Source organism: Procambarus clarkii, chromosome 56 (assembly GCF_040958095.1).
Source record: "Procambarus clarkii isolate CNS0578487 chromosome 56, FALCON_Pclarkii_2.0, whole genome shotgun sequence".
NCBI classification, from domain to species: Eukaryota; Metazoa; Arthropoda; class Malacostraca; order Decapoda; family Cambaridae; genus Procambarus; species Procambarus clarkii.
In genome coordinates, this window is record NC_091205.1 from 21,469,752 (window position 1) to 21,487,649 (window position 17,898).

The 17,898-nt window shown below is 38.4% G+C and overlaps 1 protein-coding gene across 1 annotated transcript; it reads right to left on the minus strand.

The window, feature by feature from the left end:
• Nucleotides 1–42: 42 nt before the first annotated feature.
• LOC123770703 (tenascin-R) lies at nucleotides 43–16,861 on the minus strand. The gene is made up of 11 exons (XM_045762808.2): nucleotides 16,617–16,861; nucleotides 14,925–14,940; nucleotides 14,173–14,430; nucleotides 12,245–12,517; nucleotides 11,232–11,486; nucleotides 8,663–8,923; nucleotides 7,435–7,716; nucleotides 4,358–4,618; nucleotides 3,134–3,327; nucleotides 2,479–2,637; nucleotides 43–1,194 (listed from the first exon to the last, which is right to left on the minus strand). Exons 1-11 carry the CDS (start codon nucleotides 16,695–16,697, stop codon nucleotides 1,171–1,173), a joined length of 2,064 nt encoding a protein of 687 aa, XP_045618764.2. The 5' UTR covers nucleotides 16,698–16,861; the 3' UTR covers nucleotides 43–1,170.
• Between the last annotated feature and the right edge of the window lie 1,037 nt (nucleotides 16,862–17,898).

Sequence of the window (17,898 nt, forward strand, 5' to 3'; positions counted from 1 at the left end):
GTAATTATCAAAAGGTACCAAGTAGGGATTCATAACACATAATTAGCCTTTTTACATTTATTTGTACAATGTGTGGAATCCAGAGAAAGATTAACTACAAGCTGATATGTTAATCATGAATTTATTAAATTATTTTGCTGTCCAGGGCATTTATTCCCCCTATATATGATTCAGTTATCACTTCATTTTGTGCTTTCAACAGCAGTATCTTGTCTCGTGATCCCAACACAGCCTCCAACACAAACATCTTCCACAAAACATCGTAAGAAATTCTATTCCAATCCCAAAATGAACATTGTTTAACTGTATTAACATTAAAACCAGTTACGTGCTAAAATGGGTCATATTTAACACTCAGTAGCTATTAAGCTACAGAAAACAACAAACTTATTAATGTTAATAACTGACAAGTAATGAGGAAAGTAAAGAATTATATATTATATAATACTGGCCAGTTAAGTAAAGAGTATTAACATATATTTACAGTAAACATTCAAGAAGTAATATAAACTGGTGTAGTTAATTTGAAGAAAAATTAACAATTACCATAATCACTATTATTTTCAAGTTAGAGCGAGTATCTGTGCTTGGGAAGCGAGAGATAATGTTATAGTGAACATAGATAAGGGTGAATATATAATCAGAAGAACCAATGAGTTTACAGTTGTCAGCTGATCGAAACGTTTGTCTACAACATGTTAATGTATAACCAAAATGTTTGTATACAATATCATTCAGAACATAGCCTCAGACTTCAAGAAATAAATATAAGTAAAACAGGATTAAATCACGCGTTTTCAGTCTAACAATTCTTCCAAATGGAAGGAATTTCTAACATATTATAAATTTGATAATGTTATAAATATATTTTAAATAGTTTTCCCTGTTTATTTTAAATTATTCATCATAATGATAGGTTGATAATGATATAATGATAATGATATTTTATGCTGTTAAGCCACGTAGAATATAATAATAATAATTTTTATTTGGGCAAAGGTACATACATAAAGAGATTTTACAAAGTTTGTTGGCTTTATAGATAAGAGCTAGTACATACAATGCCTAAAGCCACTATTACGCAAAGCGTTTCGGGCAGGAAATAGAAGAACTTGAAGAACTTGAAGAACTTTCCTAGAACTTGAAGACTTTCTCCTGGTGATGTTATGTTCACATTATCACGTCTTTTTTTGTCTGAAAAAAATATAAATAATTAAAATTGGTCGTTTGAAAATTCTAATCTAAATATAACAATGATTAAAGACGTGAGGAACAGAAGCGGTTCAAGATAATAATTGTGTTGACTCCAGTTAAAAAAATCACTGGAGTCAATACAATCACGATGGTAAATGTAATAGCCGAGAGCAAAGCTACTGATTGTGATAACTACTGAGGTTATCACAATCTGTGAAGTTTTACAATCAGTGGGTAAACAATCACTGAAGTCATCAGTCACTGATGTAGTCACAGAGCTCCTAACAATCCCTGTTGTTACCACAATCACAGAGGACTTCAAAATCATTGGGCATCACATTCATTCAAGTCTTCATAATTACTGGAGTTATTACAATCACTTAGATCTTCACACTCACCGAAATCATCACAATCAGTCTTAACACATGACGTCATGTAACTGGTACGAATATTTGGTCACCAAAATAGCTTATTAATTCATCATGTTAACAAATCGTGATTGGTTACCAGCACCTTGTGATTGGCTACCTACACTCTGTGAATATAACACTCGGTGATAAGTTACCTATTGATAAGTTACTTAGTGGTAAGTTACATTGATAGCTGTAGAAGGGGTGAATCTATCAAGTATAACTCTGACCAAACATCATAGGAGTTAGTTTACATTTTAAAGTTAGTTTTTCTAGTTACTTGGTTTAAGTTTCTCAAGTTTGGAAGAACTGATTTGTTACTGCGGGTGCTTCAATCATCTGCGATTATTCATTCTAAGTCTAAAACTTGCAAGCCTTTGACAATTATCAAAACGTTGTGAAAAGTTTATGATCATAATCTATAATGAAACCTCCTCCTCCTTACCTAGAGCCGTGACATATCGCATCTCTAGATAACGACCACATCGCCACATCTCTAGATAACGACCTGACAGCTTTCAGGTACCTTAAAGACATCCCCCAAGCCGGCCAAGTCAACGGTCAAAACTTGGTTTGAGGAGTATGATGTTCATTTTAAATATTTTATCGGAATCATCGAGATTTATCAAGTGATGAGAATCCTGATTATGCCATTTTTTTAATTACAACAGTGTAGCAGGGAGTCGTAAGGTTTTTAATTACTTACTTTTAATTAATTAATTTTTAATTTTAATTTTAAGTATTAGAAAAAAGAGCAGAGTAAAAAAAAAATTTGGAAACTACTGCTCTAGAGGGCTATGAAATTACAAAAATGCAAACCACAAGATTAATAAAATTGTTGGAGTGTTACCAGGTATTGGCCCTTCCTACTTACCTCCCGAGAGCACCTCAGCTTATCTCTGTAGATGTATCCAAGTACAGCAGCCACCACCACCAGGACCCCGACCGAGACCCCGACGCCGATAGCTACGCCGTCCACCTTGGTACTTATTGTCAGGGAGACGTTCTCACTCTCCCCAGAGTTGGTGACAGTCTGGTGAGGGTGGTGGGGTTAGGTCACGTCCTACACCTTGTAAAGCTACACCACATTAAATTAAAAGCTTATTTCATGACTCTCCTCTTCCACCTCTCTCTCTCTCTCTCTCTCTCTCTCTCTCTCTCTCTCTCTCTCTCTCTCTCTCTCTCTCTCTCTGACACATCAACGGTACATACACGGTTGAATGTTTAGCCGTCACAGAGCAATGAAGTTCATGAAGAATAAAATACTAAGTAAAAATAAATGGCAGTTTGATAGCAGAGATCCCTAAACATACCTGATACACTTAAACAAACGTGATGCATTAAGCAAACAAGCATTATCCACATTTTATGCGGCATCTGAACAACGAAAAATAATTTTCGTAATAGAAATTTTGCACAAATAATTTTTAACAGCAAAAAATTGCCTCCAGCTCTGCAGCACACGCCTTCAACTTTAGAGTACACACTTTCAGCTATACTGTACACGCCCTCAGCTATACAGTGCATACCTTCAGAGAAAAGCTGTATGACTTCTTAGCTTTAAGGCCCGTCACAGTATACTGGTGAGTGGTGGCGGACACATTGACCACTGTAGTGCCGTACGAGAGCTGGTACCCCAGTGCCTGGCACTCCGTGTTGGCGTCACTCCAAGACAAGGTAACCTTCTTCGTTTTAATACTTTCAGCTCTAAAAGATTCTGGAGCTGTGATGGGAAACATGGGATTAGTATTTACAAAGGGAAGTATTATGGGGAAGAAATAAGCCTGTACAGCCCATGGGAGAGATGCAAGGACTGGATAATGGTTAGGATATGAGGACGGAGTGAAGAAATGGTGCCCAAACACTTGGACCAGTAGGAATCTAACGCCGACCAGCAAGAAACGGAGAGCGTCGCTGTAAAATCCAGTTCAGGTGTCAGAATGGAGTATTAGTTCAGGTGTTAGAGAATATTTGTCATCATTATATATACATAACTGAAAACTGCACACCCCAGAAGGTTTCTAACCCAGACACCCAGGAGCACTATGCACCATGGCATACCCGGTACCTCAACCATTCGACCAGCTGTGACTTTACAAAAGTCATTGGTAGCCGAGGCTATATCCCCAACGACCCGACAGCACTTGGTGGTGAGCTTGGGCGTAGTTATTTCATCGAATCACCTCACTTTGTGGGGCTACGTGAGCAACACAAATGCAAATAAGCTTGAATGGTCCCCATGCCAATATGCAACTGAAAACTCCACACCCCAGAAGGCTTCGAACCCAGACAGCCAGGAGCACTATGCACCATGGCGTAACCGGTAGCTTAACCACTCGACCAACCATGACTGTACAAAAGTCATTGGGAGCCGAGGCTATATCCCCAACGACCCGACAGCACTTGGTGATTCGTGAGGTGATTCGATGAAATAGCTATGCCCAAGCGTACCACCAAGTGTTGTCGGGTCGTTCTCTTAGGCATATCATACCTGTTTTACTAGATCAAGTTGTACGGTTCTGGCTCCTAAGTACGCAAAATATGTATATTATTCCTAATAGCCAGAATACTACTTGGCCTTGTGAGCAAGGCTTTTAAAGAAGACTTTTTTAAAAAGTCTCACTGATCATTTGAAGATTTTCAACTACCCCACTTACTTATTTTGTACACTATTTAATTTATAACATTGTTACAGCATATAGAATAAATATACTTCTGATATTCATCCCAAATAGCATAGTTATAATTCTCACCATTGGTTTTTGTGTGTTTCTTGACGGTATCCCAACACCCGTCATTACCGGTATCATTCATCGCCTGGACAGTGACTCTGTACTCGGTACACGGCATGAGACCTTCGATAGTATATATAGTACTGTTCACAACGTCGACAGTGGTTGTCTCATTGTTGTCCACCTGAGTCCAGGTGATGGTGTAGCTGCTGGCGTCCGGCATCTCATTCCAATGGGCTGTGATGTTTTCCGTTTCCGCAGACAAACTCAAGTCCAGCAACTCTAAAACATTATTCAGAAAAGGATTTAGTTCTACTAGGAAAAGATACAGAAAAAGATAATATGTAATTGGGTAATCATTTTAGTTCGGACTTGTTGCAGGTTATGCCCTATATTGTTGACATGTACACCCCAAGTAGGGCAAATGAGGCCAATGACCGTGCGTTTTGCTTTAATCACTGCACGGATATTGGCCTGCAATTTTACTTTCGAGGTCACAGTGGCTGGCTTTTGTCAATAAAGTTTTCGGGGTCCCTTGGCTTTTTTTTTGACTGCATGCATCTGTCCACAGATATCTTTCATTGTTTAATCAAAGATTTCTTAATGGTACCAAATATTTTTATTGCTCCACATAATGGCACCAAACATTTTTTCGTCTTGCTGTTAGCAACTAAACATTAATTTAACCCATTTCTATAATTCCATTATTATTTAACCCTATAATTAACACGAATATTCCACTTGTGTTCAAGCTAATCATCTCATCCTTAAGAATTAAAGAACCTGTTCTTAGCAGCACCCAAACTTATTCATATAAAATATCTCCATGCTATGCTTAAATCAGGTAATCCTTTCATTATATCAGGTAATCTGTTCCACAAATCACAACCCCGTTTCTGAACTAGTATTTGAACATATCCATTTCACATCATTATTTTTGCTTTAATACACTTTATACATTATCAATATTTCCCTTTTCATATCCATTTATTGCTACATCTTGTGTTATCTAGAATCTGGTTATAGAGGAGCATATCCACCCCCACACATCTACAATTATTTTAGATCTGTAATTGCAGTGTTCAGTCAGATCACTACTTGTGTTGTTACCAAGGCACATGGTAACCATTTTAACCGAGCATAGACATCTTAGCTTACTATTTGTTTCTCATCAAGCCAATACATGCCATATAGATTACAGAGAGACCCGATCAGCCCATTATTCATGTGACATTGAAATCTTCATTTATATTATATGAAACAATAATTCGAATCAAGTATAATTATATAATCTAATATTAACAATGTATTATATACGATCACAATCCCAAAAATTGCTTATTTTTTCTATACAAGAAAATTGCAGAACATTTTATAATATGCTGCTACAGAGATGAGCTAAAATAGTTCTCTAAATGACGTACCCATAATTTCACAGGTAGGGATCATATGTCCTCCAACCTTACAGGCTAATTGACTTACCTGGTAAATTCTTCCACAGCAACCCTGGTACCAAATTCACTCATACATTAAGACATAATAATTAATTAACTACAGAAGACTTATTGGCCCCATGATGCAAGGCAGCTCCTATTTATATAAACCCACACTCATTCATACATTTCAAAATATGAGTGAAATAATCACTTAATCCAATGTCTGTAATGTTGCCCGGTTATGTTATTATTTATAATAATAAAATCAAGCCTGTTCAAATCTATAAATCAAGTGTGACGTTAATCTGAAAATAGAGCAGTGGCTATTCTGGCTGGTGTTGTGCCAATCACAATAAATAAAAACAGCAAAATAAAGTAAATAAGACTGCTGGTGACCTCTACTGTGTGAGAGCTGCGCGAAAAAAACAAATAAACACTTAAACATTTAATAAAACAAAAGTGACTTTAATAACAAACGAAACAAAGCCCCTTATCCACTTAGCAAAAACACAATATAAAATATAAAAGAAATATAAACACAGGTGAGTTGTTACGTTAAGCAAAAGAGAGGTGCAAATTAATACTTTATACAAGAGCTGCTTAAGCCTACGGACACCCTGGGGGAGCGAGTGTAAATGTTGCAGCTTGGAACACGAAGAGTATTCTGAGGACTGGACTTGTTGTTGTTTAAGATTCGCTTCTTGGAACAAAAAGTTCCAGGTAGCACGGGCTATAGTGAGCCCGTTGTGGAATTACCTGGCACAGAAGCGGGGCTGTAACTTGAAGGACTGGACGTCGGTAAGCTCCTTATATATGGGGGCCAGGCCAGCATAGATGGCGCTGATGTTGTGGGTGACCATCGGCCGGCAATTAACCAAGTACTTAGTGAGTGGCGCTGGGTCTCTGCCCAGACAGCAGGTGCCTAGGTGTCTTGGGTACTAGAGGGTGGAGGGAGGGTAGTGTCTGTCCAGACACTGTGCACGTATTATTATTGTCACTGATGATTGGAGCATGCAGATACGTTTGTGAATAGGCTGTAAAGGGAACAGGCAGGATCTTCCGCCTAAGCAGGAGATTACCGTAACACAAGCCTGTTTCCAGACCAGTATATGCGTAGTTCTTTCATAAATCTAAACTTATCCAAATTTATATCCATTGTTTCGCGTTCTGTTTTGTGTCGATATATTTAATACCTTTTTAATAGCCATTTTGTTACGCCCATTCATCCACTTGTAAATTTTAAATCTAGTCAACCCTAACTGTTCGCCTTTCTAGAGAATGTAAAGAAAATATGAGAACATAAACAATTAAGGAAATTGCATTTGGTTCCATTAAGCAATCTTTGGTTAGAAACTGACAGATATTTGTAGATAGAAGCGTGTAGTCGAAAAAAAGCCAAGGGACTTCGAAAAAAATGGTGGGACAATACTTATACACCGAAAATCCCAAAATACACACATATTGACCACATTTACACTATTTAAATGTAAACTATATAGGGTTCACATGTCAAACATTTAGGGTGCACATGTAAACAAGTTGTGTCTACTATGCCAATGAATTTACCCACATCAAAAGTTAAACAAAAAACACTAAGAAACTATACACTTACGGACCTGACACAAATCCTTAGTGTCAGAAACACCCCATAAGTACACCTACCAGTTTCTCCTGTACTCGCATTCTGGTACTGCCAAACAGCGTAGTTCTCAGACGTTCTGGTCGTCACCCCCACCACGTAGCGTGTGCACGGGGTCAAACCAACGATGGTGTAGTTACTTATGTCAGTCAATTCGTCATCCTTCGTGTTGTCACCGTCACTCCACGATATTTTGTAATACACATCACAGTTGCCGGGTTTCGCAGGCTGGATCCAACTTGCCAGGAGCACTGTCATGTTACTTTCGTCATTGACCACTGTCAAGTTCTTGACCGCTAGGGAATCTGGCGGGAGGTATAACATTAGGGACAATACATATTAACGTTGCCTAGAGAGAGTGTCAAGGAATACCCAACGCATAGGTTCGAATCCTGATTACAGCTCCTGTTGATTTTTCTCATTATAGCCAATGGTAAATCATGTTTGGGTGATGGAAACACGATGGATGGCTTTTTGTTGTTGTTGTTTTTAGATTCAGCTACTTGGAACAAAAGTTCCAAGTAGCACGGGCTATGGTGAGCCCGAAGTGGATTTGTGATGGATGGAGGAAGCAGGATGGAAGGGTTATAGTCGAGACCAATATGGTAAATCACAGAAAAAGTTAATGATATATAATAAGTCGTATGATTCACTGTTGCTATCGTTTTCTTCTGTTTTATCAGGCATTAATTATAAATTTCTGGCCGTTAAGTTAAGTGAAAATATTAACACAAAGGATTGCTACCATTAAATCTTTGTTTATCAACGTAAATTGTTAAATTTAGGCAATGATTTATCTAAAACAATTTATCCTGATAAAGTTATTTGAATTTTCTTCTGGTAGAATTTTTATCTAAAGATGAGAGTTTATCTTGGAAATCAAGTCCCAAATATTTCGGGACTTGATTTCTGTTTGCCTCTTGCTAAGGAAATCTATGATAATCAGGTCCAGACCCAAACTAACCGGGCAATAAGCCACTCAAAAAAGATCTTTGCATGGATTCACCATGTAAAGGATTCATGGATTCACCATGGATTCACCAACATTTTATTCAACAAGTGTTGGATTCACCTCCAACACTTGTTGAATAAATTCTTTTATCACTCATACTTGTTAATTTTTTTATTTAATTGATAACATTGTGTTACAGATTGCAACATACATATACAACCGACATTCATTAATAGCATAATTATGCGATATGATTAGAAAATAAAGCGAATGATTACATATAACTAATGCAATCATACCTTTGGCTTTCGTGATTCTTGAGCTGGTCTCCGAACACCCAACATCACCGGTCTCATTAATGGCCTGGACAGTGACGGAGTAGTCAGTACACGCCTTGAGGCCTTTGATACTGTATTGAGAGTTGCTACTTCCGTCGACAGTGGCCGTCCCACCGTTGTCCTCCGGAGTCCAGGTGATGCTGTAGCTGCTGGCCTCCGGCACCTCGTTCCAACGGGCTGAGATATCCTCCGTCCCCGCCGACAAACTCAACTGCAACAAATCTGAAACGTTGTTTAGAAAAGGTCTTAGAGCTCTATTACGCATGTTGAGAGGAAAATATTATGGATAATTAAACAATCGTTTGAGTTCTGGATTTTTTGAAGGTTACGAACGAGTACTAACACATCTGTAACTTGAAATAATGTCTCGCCGCTCAGCCAAATTACGTATATCCTTAAATTTCGCTCATGTATTACTTTTTTATGCTATAATGATGGAAATATTACATTGTATACTATAATATATTGTTTTACCGTGGAGTAGTGCATTCATTTGTTATACTGCTGGATATAGATGTATGTAAATTGTGGCCACTTGTGTATATCTTAAATTATCATATTTAAATATTGCACTTTTTCAGTTTATTTGCATATTATCATTGCACGTTGTGTATTATTTGTCATATTAGGAAATTGTTTTACTGAGTATATTGTGTTGGAAAGGCGGATATATCTATACGTGTGAGTCGGGGTGACACATTCGGTCCGTGTTCACCTGAACATTGTGATCTTCAGGTCACTAAAATTGGTTAGTAATAAATGAATGAATAATTGACTGCATTAGGGTGTTCAGCACCAGTGATAAGGTGTAGTAAGATTAATATTGGCCCGTCGTGAAGAGTCTGGAGTGTGTGTGTGTATGGGGTCAGGATAGATGTGGAAGTATTGTGGTGTGGAGGCGCCAGATGGTGTGGAGAGAGTGCAGGGAGAGAAAGTGAGGCACTCGGAGAGGTTGTGTTGATTGATTGGTAGATGAAGATTAAGCCACCCAAGAGGTGGCACGGGCATGAATAGCCCGTAATGGCGGAGGTTGTGTTGCTCTGAATGCTACTTTATAATTGATCAGTTTCAGTTATAAGTTGTACATTTCTTTGTTGGGGGCGTTAAGATATCCGGCAGTCATAGCTTCCTATAGTGTAATTGTGTAATATTGTGGAGTGATGATACTCTCAGTGAAATAAGTCTGGAGAGTGAAATTCTTTATATAATATTCCTTTGTCAATGGGTTACTGAAGTAATTCATTTGGTGTTTACGGCGCAATCTTCCCATTAACCTGGGACCCATTCATTCCACTATTATTCTGATAGCATGTTAAGCTGTATCAGTTCGGTTACAGCCACGACTATCTTGGTTATGTCTTAGTTCATACGTTGCAGTTATTCCTTGTTTAATCTATTTAGTAGTTAGATTATTAGGGTCTGGTCCTGCCAAATGTCTGGTTTATCGAGACACACCTGGCTATAATGTTTATGCAATAATCTGGAGCAGATTTTAAAGACTGACGTTCGCATGAAGGTTATCAACGCCACCGCAATATTTCACTGTCAACCAAAAATGTCTACTTTAGTCATAAACATTGATTGGAACAAAAGTACACAGCGTGTACATACAGGGACGAAGGTGCCTCTCATTGTGTATATGTTCTTTGAGTCATTCGGAAAGAGTACATATATGAAATTTTAATTGGTGCTTGTAACACTAATTGGTGCGTTGGTGCTTGTAAAAGTAACACTTTTAATTGGTGCTTTAATTGTAACATGTAACACTTGGATTATATACACAAATAACTATTATTTGCATGATAAAATTGGCAAAACATAATTGTGAAAATCAGAATATCATTCATATATATATATATATATATATATATATATATATATATATATATATATATATATATATATATATATATATACATATTTCAAGATAGAGAGGAGGACGATTGACATGACAAAACATCTTTAATTAAATTTTTTTTTTACTTTTAAATCAAATCCATGTCGTTACAAATACCTGTCGAATTCACCATAAAAATATATAGAAATGTCGAATGAGAAGTTAACCAGCCAGATAAGGAAGCTATGTATTTAAGAACCCTTTTTCCCGAAGTAATCTGAAAAGGTCAAACCTTCTTGTTTTAGAAATTCCTTATAAGAGTATATTTATATGTATCATGTGACATTCAAGTTCCCTTAATTTTTAGGAGAAATTTGAGTGGGGAAATAATACCCGCCAGTACATGGGAAGGACTTATAAGGAAAATTTAGACTGGCCTCAATCGGAGCTTCTAGACTTCCCGTGGATTTAGTGGTTTCCCAGGTTTTGTAATATCGTGGAAAGGAACATTTATTTATAACAAATTCCTGCCAAAATGAATGAGATCACAAACACAACGTAAATGCTTTCTTAAGCAAATTAAAGCATTAATAAAAACTTTCACTTCAGGTTATTGCACTTGTTTAATTCGTTATTCTTCTGGAGAATTATGAAGCGAACACCATGAACTTCTGTAAACAAACAAAAAATTACCTTTATCCGTCCTGATGCTGTCATTGTTGGAACATAAGACCTGGTTAGCGTCATCCATCGCCTGGACAGTGACGGTGTACCAAGTACACTTCTCAAGGCTTGAAATGTTATAACTGGTTTCGCCGCTGCCGGCAGAGCCCGCCCCACCGTTGTCCTCAGGGCTCCAGTTGATGTTGTAGGTAGTGGCGTCCGACAACGCACTCCAAGACACCGAGATCTCGTCCATGTCCGCTCTCAAACCCAAGTCCAGCGAGCCTGTAACAGCATTTAGTGAGGAATCATCGAGTTTATACCGGTAAAGGAAAAAAATTCAGGTTACTAGATTATTGTTTTGGCCTGTAAGAAGCTGGAACAAAAACAACCACAGATGTTTGAGTAGAAAGTATTTGTATAAAAAAATATATTTATATAAAACTCAGGGTTATAATTGCCATAGTGTGCTAGTGGTATTTTAATATTTTGTGGTGTATATATGCGACAGGAAGATGCTTCTGGTCTGAAAGTTGTGTGGGAGAGGTAGAGACGGTGTGATGATAAGTAGGCAAAGAGGTGAGTGACAGACAGTTGGAAGAGGGTGACGCGAATATTGAGATGTTCATGAGATGAGGGGTGATCTGCCAAAGACATTTGAAGAGCAAGTTCGTTTAATTAAGTCAGGCGAGTGTCTGTGTTTATGTGAATTCATGTACGTTTAGGAGTGTACACATGTGTAATTGGATGTGTGTGTGTGTGTGTATTAACCTGCGTTTGCTTGCGGGGGGTTTAGCTCTGCTCTTTCGGACAAACTCTCAACTGTCAATCAACTGTTACTAACTATTAACTGATTTTTTTTCTACACACACACACACACACACACACACACACACACACACACACACACACACACACACACACACACACACTAACTGTGTGTGTGTGTGTGTGTGTGTGAACAAATTCTCAAAGAACACTGGAACATATGCTTTCATTTTAATGTCATGACGTCACATCTATCAATACTGCACAGTACTTACCTGTAGTAGCATTCTGGTACTGCCAAACAGCGTAGTTCTCAGACGTTCTGGTCGTCACCCCCACCACGTAGCGTGTGCACGGGGTCAAACCAACGATGGTGTAGTTACTTATCTCAGGCACTTCGTCAGTCATGGCGTTGATACTGTCATTCCACGATATTTTGTAATACACATCACAGTTGCCGGGTTTCGAAGGCTGGGTCCAACTTGCCAGGAGCACTGTCATGTCATTTTTGTCATTGACCACTGTCAAGTTCTTGACCGCTAAGGAATCTGGCGGGATATATAACATTAGGGACAATATACAATTACGTTGTTAAGAGCGTGTCACGGAATACACAAGCGCATAGGTTCGAATCCTCATCACGGCTCCTGTGGATTTTTCTCATTATAGACAATGGTGAATCAAGTTGGGTTGATAGAAGCAAGATGGATGTTTTCTTGTTGTTAAATACCCCTGACTTGCACAGACAAAACAAGCTCTCTCAGCTGCTCCAGGAAATAACATTGCAAGCTGCCACGTTTCTGCTTCCTAGCTGTTTTGTGCCCAGATTGTGGTTATCTTGAGGTTATCTTGAGATGATTTCGGGGCTTTTTAGTGTCCCCGCGGCCCGGTCCTCGACCAGGCCTCCACCCCCAGGAAGCAGCCCGTGACAGCTGACTAACACCCAGGTACCTATTTTACTGCTAGGTAACAGGGGCATAGGGTGAAAGAAACTCTGCCCATTGTTTCTCGCCGGCGCCTGGGATCGAACCCAGGACCACAGGATCACAAGTCCAGCGTGCTGTCCGCTCGGCCGACCGGCTCCCTCGGTGGTGTTGCAAGTGTACATATGTCGCCAGCCCCAAGCTGTTCTCATGGTGTAAACTGATTAACGTAACTTTTATGTGTCTATTTGGCTATTGTGTAACAGAAAAGCCTCGTCAGTCAAGTGTTGTTTTATTTCTTTCTTTTTATTTTGAAGTAAATTTACTATATTTTTTAACTGGGTTTAACTTTATATTTGAGCACTTCTCACACTTCAAAGACCAAGGCTTTTTTAATATTTTTCATGAGCGTGAGGTATAACATCGTCCCGGTATGACCATTTGTGCCCAGTATATTACTGAGTGACGTATCACGTCTCAACATTTAAGTACTACCAGGTTCGTCATCATACAGCTTCTCCACAAAATATTATGATGCTGAGGAACATAATAACACAACACACAATAAACTCTCTAAACACAATTGAACTTTCAGGAATTATAACATTATTTAGCCGTAAAGAGGGAAAATATATGTCAGTCAGAAGGTGTCTAAATAGTAGTTATAAATATGATTTAGACGTAAACTCTCGAAACGGCTATAAAATAAATGCAAAACTTGGTTGTAGGATAAATATCTATATCATTTATAACAATAAAGTAGATTTGGTTGAAAGTCTGGGTAACAAGAACTTTGTGAAAACCAAGTTTGATTTTTTTATTAACGAAAGACTCTATTTATTAATTTTTGGGGGTTCCATATGATTAATTATTTAAATATGTGCTTTGTCTATTTTTATGTCTATCGAAGGCACGTTTATAAAACTGAATTGTTGACACTAATCTTTCGTTCTCCTGTCAAGAGTAATATACTAAATTCTCTGGAATTTACTATTGAATATAATTCTCTGCCCTGATAACACAGTGTATAAATATGTCGATATTTCCTCATATGATGATAAACATTAGAATTTGTTCATGTTCTTAATATAAATAATCTAACTCTCAAGCGAACACTGACAATTATACAAAATCATTTTAATATATCGAAAATGATATCATCATATACCTTGCAACTTTCAACGTAACATATCCTCCGACATTTATTACAAAAACTTGATAAATTGCATGAAATTATTTCTGCATTTTGGAAAAAAAAGGAAAAAATGCAATAAATCTACCTTTTGCTTTCGTGGTTGCATTTGCATTTTCAGAATCACCGGCGTCGGTCTCATTAATGGCCTGGACAGTGACGGTGTAGTCAGTACACGCCTTGAGGCCTTTGATACTGTATTGAGTGTTGCTACTTCCGTTGACAGTGGCCGTCCCACCGTTGTCCTCCGGAGTCCAGGTGATGCTGTAGCTGCTGGCCTCCGGCACCTCGTTCCAACGGGCTGAGATGTCCTCCGTCCCCGCCGACAAACTCAAGTCCAGAGAAACTAGAACAATATTAAAAATTTTAAATCTAACTGGTATGTTGAAGAAAATTTGGAAAGGGAAAACTAGATTTGTTAAGTTTTTTAGGAGGATTTTCATGTATCAATATTTATTATACAATTGTCTTGTAGGGACCATCTATTTTTATGAAAGGGAATCGTCTGTCTGTCCTTCTGTCTACCCTAGGTTATAGGTCAAAGGCTTGGGGCTTACTTCACTGTATTTTATCCAGTAATGACTCTTAGGTACGAGCCCAACATGGACGGGTAGAGATTATTGTCAGAGGAAAATAGTGCCAAGTTACAGTGTGCCAAAGTCACGTTCACGAGCATTCAGCATTACTATATAACGTGATTGAATCACTATTTTCTAATTATATCCTACATTATTCCTAATATCTCTATCTCTCTATCATCAGCTCTCCATATCGTTCCTGTTTCTTCACTACGAATATAAGGCAACTTATAACACTTTACCAGTTGATATCTCCAGTTACCTTCATATTCGTCATCCTGGAAAACAAAAATTAAGTGTTAAAGTGAAAATTAGAGTGCCTTAAAATGTGCAATTTTGTTTAATTAATATTATTTCGAAAAAATTGTATTGCAAATACCTACGACATTACAGTAATAACACATTATTTGTTGGTATTTGTTTATGACCGAGGGGTGTGTGTAGGGATGGGGGGAGGAGGTGGAAAGGGGGGGGGGGGGGTTTATGACCGAGGGGTGTGTGTAGGGATGGGGGGAGGAGGTGGAAAGGGGGGGGGGTTAGAAATAGTGGAATTTGGGAAATGGAAAATAAATATCATGTGGGAGACGGGGAAGCCAAGAGGATGAGAACTGCCGTTGTTAGTTTGTGTATGTTAGTAATACTGAAGTATGGGGGCTTGTGCAGGTAGGTTAGTACAAGAGAGGAGGTTATTTACATATATGTTCAACAGTACTCGGGTGTGGTAGGAGCCCTGTGGCTCCTACTTTACTTATAGGGTAAAAATGATAGATAATACTTTGGACAAAATTATTTTGATGACCTGAATTTCAGTTAGTTCCTCGGCAGCTTGGCAGCAGCCAGTTTTATCCTTAAATATTGTTAACTTATGGATTAGGCCATCGTGCATGAGACTAGTGAGGTCTATGTGTACATTCCCTGATGACTACACGAGCAATTTGGTTGTGTGGGATATTGTAGTAGAGTCGATATGATATTTTCTATCAGACTATTAGCTTGTCTTTTTCCCTAACACTGGAACTGAGATTCCAGATTAGTTCCTGTATTTCTTGGGTTTCGACAAAGAAAAATCCACAGGGCGGACTGAGGTAGAGGAAGGAGAAAAATTTGAAGGGGAGAGGAAAGGTAGGTTGTAATAGTGCAAAGGAGTAGAGAGGTAAGGTTAGAGGGATTGTGTAGGATAGGAATCAAGAAAAGTAGAACTATAGAGGAGATTTTGGGATCGAGAGAGAGAGAACATTATAAGAAGAGTTGGGAAATAAAAGATGGTAGAAGACCTAGATGAGGATGTCGAGGTAGGGAAGGTCTAAGATGTTGAGACGGGGGAAGGGGTAGGAGGGTATGAAGTTGTAGGGAGGGGGTAATGAGATGAGAGAAAAGGAGGTAGAGAAGGGAGAGAGAGAGAGAGAGAGAGAGAGAGAGAGAGAGAGAGAGAGAGATGTGAATGGATATGGTAAAGGGAGAAAAAGAATTGCAGAGGTGGAGAAAAATTTTGAGGCAGTTAGAGGAGAAAGGTCGTAATCAGTGTTCAGTTTTTGCTTATCTTGCTCCTCCTCCTCCTTCAAACGTCTGTGACGTCTCAGTGACGTCTCTCCCAGATCTGCTGTTCAAGGGTTCACAAGAGCGCTTTGTACAAGTCACAGCTTTATTATAACTTTCACTAATGCTGTACATACACACTGATGCATTTACAATGAAGAATTGAACAAATATTTGTGTCACTGTTATTTTTAGTTATATATTATTACCCTGTTCGTTCTTGTTATATCGATAGTTCAGCATCCAAAATGTTCATTATTCATCTTATTTCTAAACTCTCCAATTGTAATAAATTCGATTGCTATAGATTATATTTCTCTTAAACCACGAGTTATCATCGTCTGCTTCCTCTATAATTCCTTGTTAGAATGGATCACAAAACTCAGTGAGTTAAATAGCTACATTGTCAGTCCAGTACCTGAGGCTGTAGTTGAGCTGTAGTTAACGTCAACGGCCCCACAACCAGCAGCATCACTGACAACCACTTTCTTGCACTCATCTTGGCCGGATGATGATTGTCTACTGGCAGCCACTCGCACTCAGCTAGGTGGCTGACGGCAAATGTGTCTCCTGGTGGGCAATACACTAAGCTGGGCGCCTGACTGCAACTGTGTCGCCAGATAGCCAATCACTCTAACAGGAAACCGAAGCTGCGTGCCTTGGCCCGACATTTATTGACGACCTGATTACCGATATCGCCGCTGCAGTTATCTGATAAAACATTGCCGTACTGGCGCCCTCACAGCTAAATCATTTATTTGCCATGAATGTTATGCATTTTATTGTATCCAGACTACCTCAGGGGCTCCCCTGACCATACGAGAGGGGCACTATTATACCCAGCATCATACTCTCAACAGCGCAGTACGGGTTCAGAACACATTAACTGCAGGTGGTTAGTAGGGCAACTACCTTATCTGGCTGCGACGAGAGTCATGTCCTTAATTCCACGAAACATTGCTTACTGTCGTCAAGATGATTCTGCAAATCCTTTCAACATAAAAAATGAATGCTTTATGCTCAAAAAATTATGATAAACTATACAAAATTAGTAATTTTACAGATGAGAGTATGATCAAATAAATGGATTTAAACTATTTAACACAGATATATTAGACGAGGAGGGGCAGTAGCCATATATGTTAGGGACAATTTGAAATGTAGTCTCACACAGAAACTATTTGGCTATAATAGATGTGTGTGTGAGAGAGAGAGAGAGAGAGAGAGAGAGAGAGAGAGAGAGAGAGAGTTTTAACGAACGAATGGCTGATGTCTAGAAACTCAAATTTTTGTCTGAAACGTTCCACAACAGCCTCGACTTCTCGCTATTTTTATATTCTCTTTTTGAGACGTCCTAATTACAACCCTTTTCTAGCCTCTTACGAAGAGTCACCTCCTGGCTTTCACTATCAAGTTTTAACACTGAGAACTCTTTATACACTTTAAACTTCACACGAATTATTGGACTTTTTTATTATCACTGCATTTTTTATTATCACTCTATGTTATTTGACTCGTTGTGTTGTAGTGTTCCCGTTTTACATTATATTTGGCTTTAGTCAAAGTAAGATGGAAATATAATGAAAGTACATTCATTTAATAAAGATTGAATGTTGATTGATCGTTCTATAGTTGTACTTTTTACTTACCTAGTTGTGCTTGCGGGGGTTGAGTTCTGGCTCTTTGGTCCCGCTTCTCAA

Bases quoted from the DNA above. Each gene is read 5' to 3' on its own strand.
- LOC123770703 (XM_045762808.2), bottom strand. From the start codon at position 16,697: ATGAGTGCAAGAAAGTGGTTGTCAGTGATGCTGCTGGTTGTGGGGCCG. The intron at 11,487-12,244 runs GTAAGTACTGTG...ATGCTGTTACAG, and splicing joins GTACCAGAATGCTACTACAG to GCTCGCTGGACTTGGGTTTG. The intron at 7,717-8,662 runs GTATGATTGCAT...ACCTCCCGCCAG, and splicing joins AAGAATCACGAAAGCCAAAG to ATTCCCTAGCGGTCAAGAAC.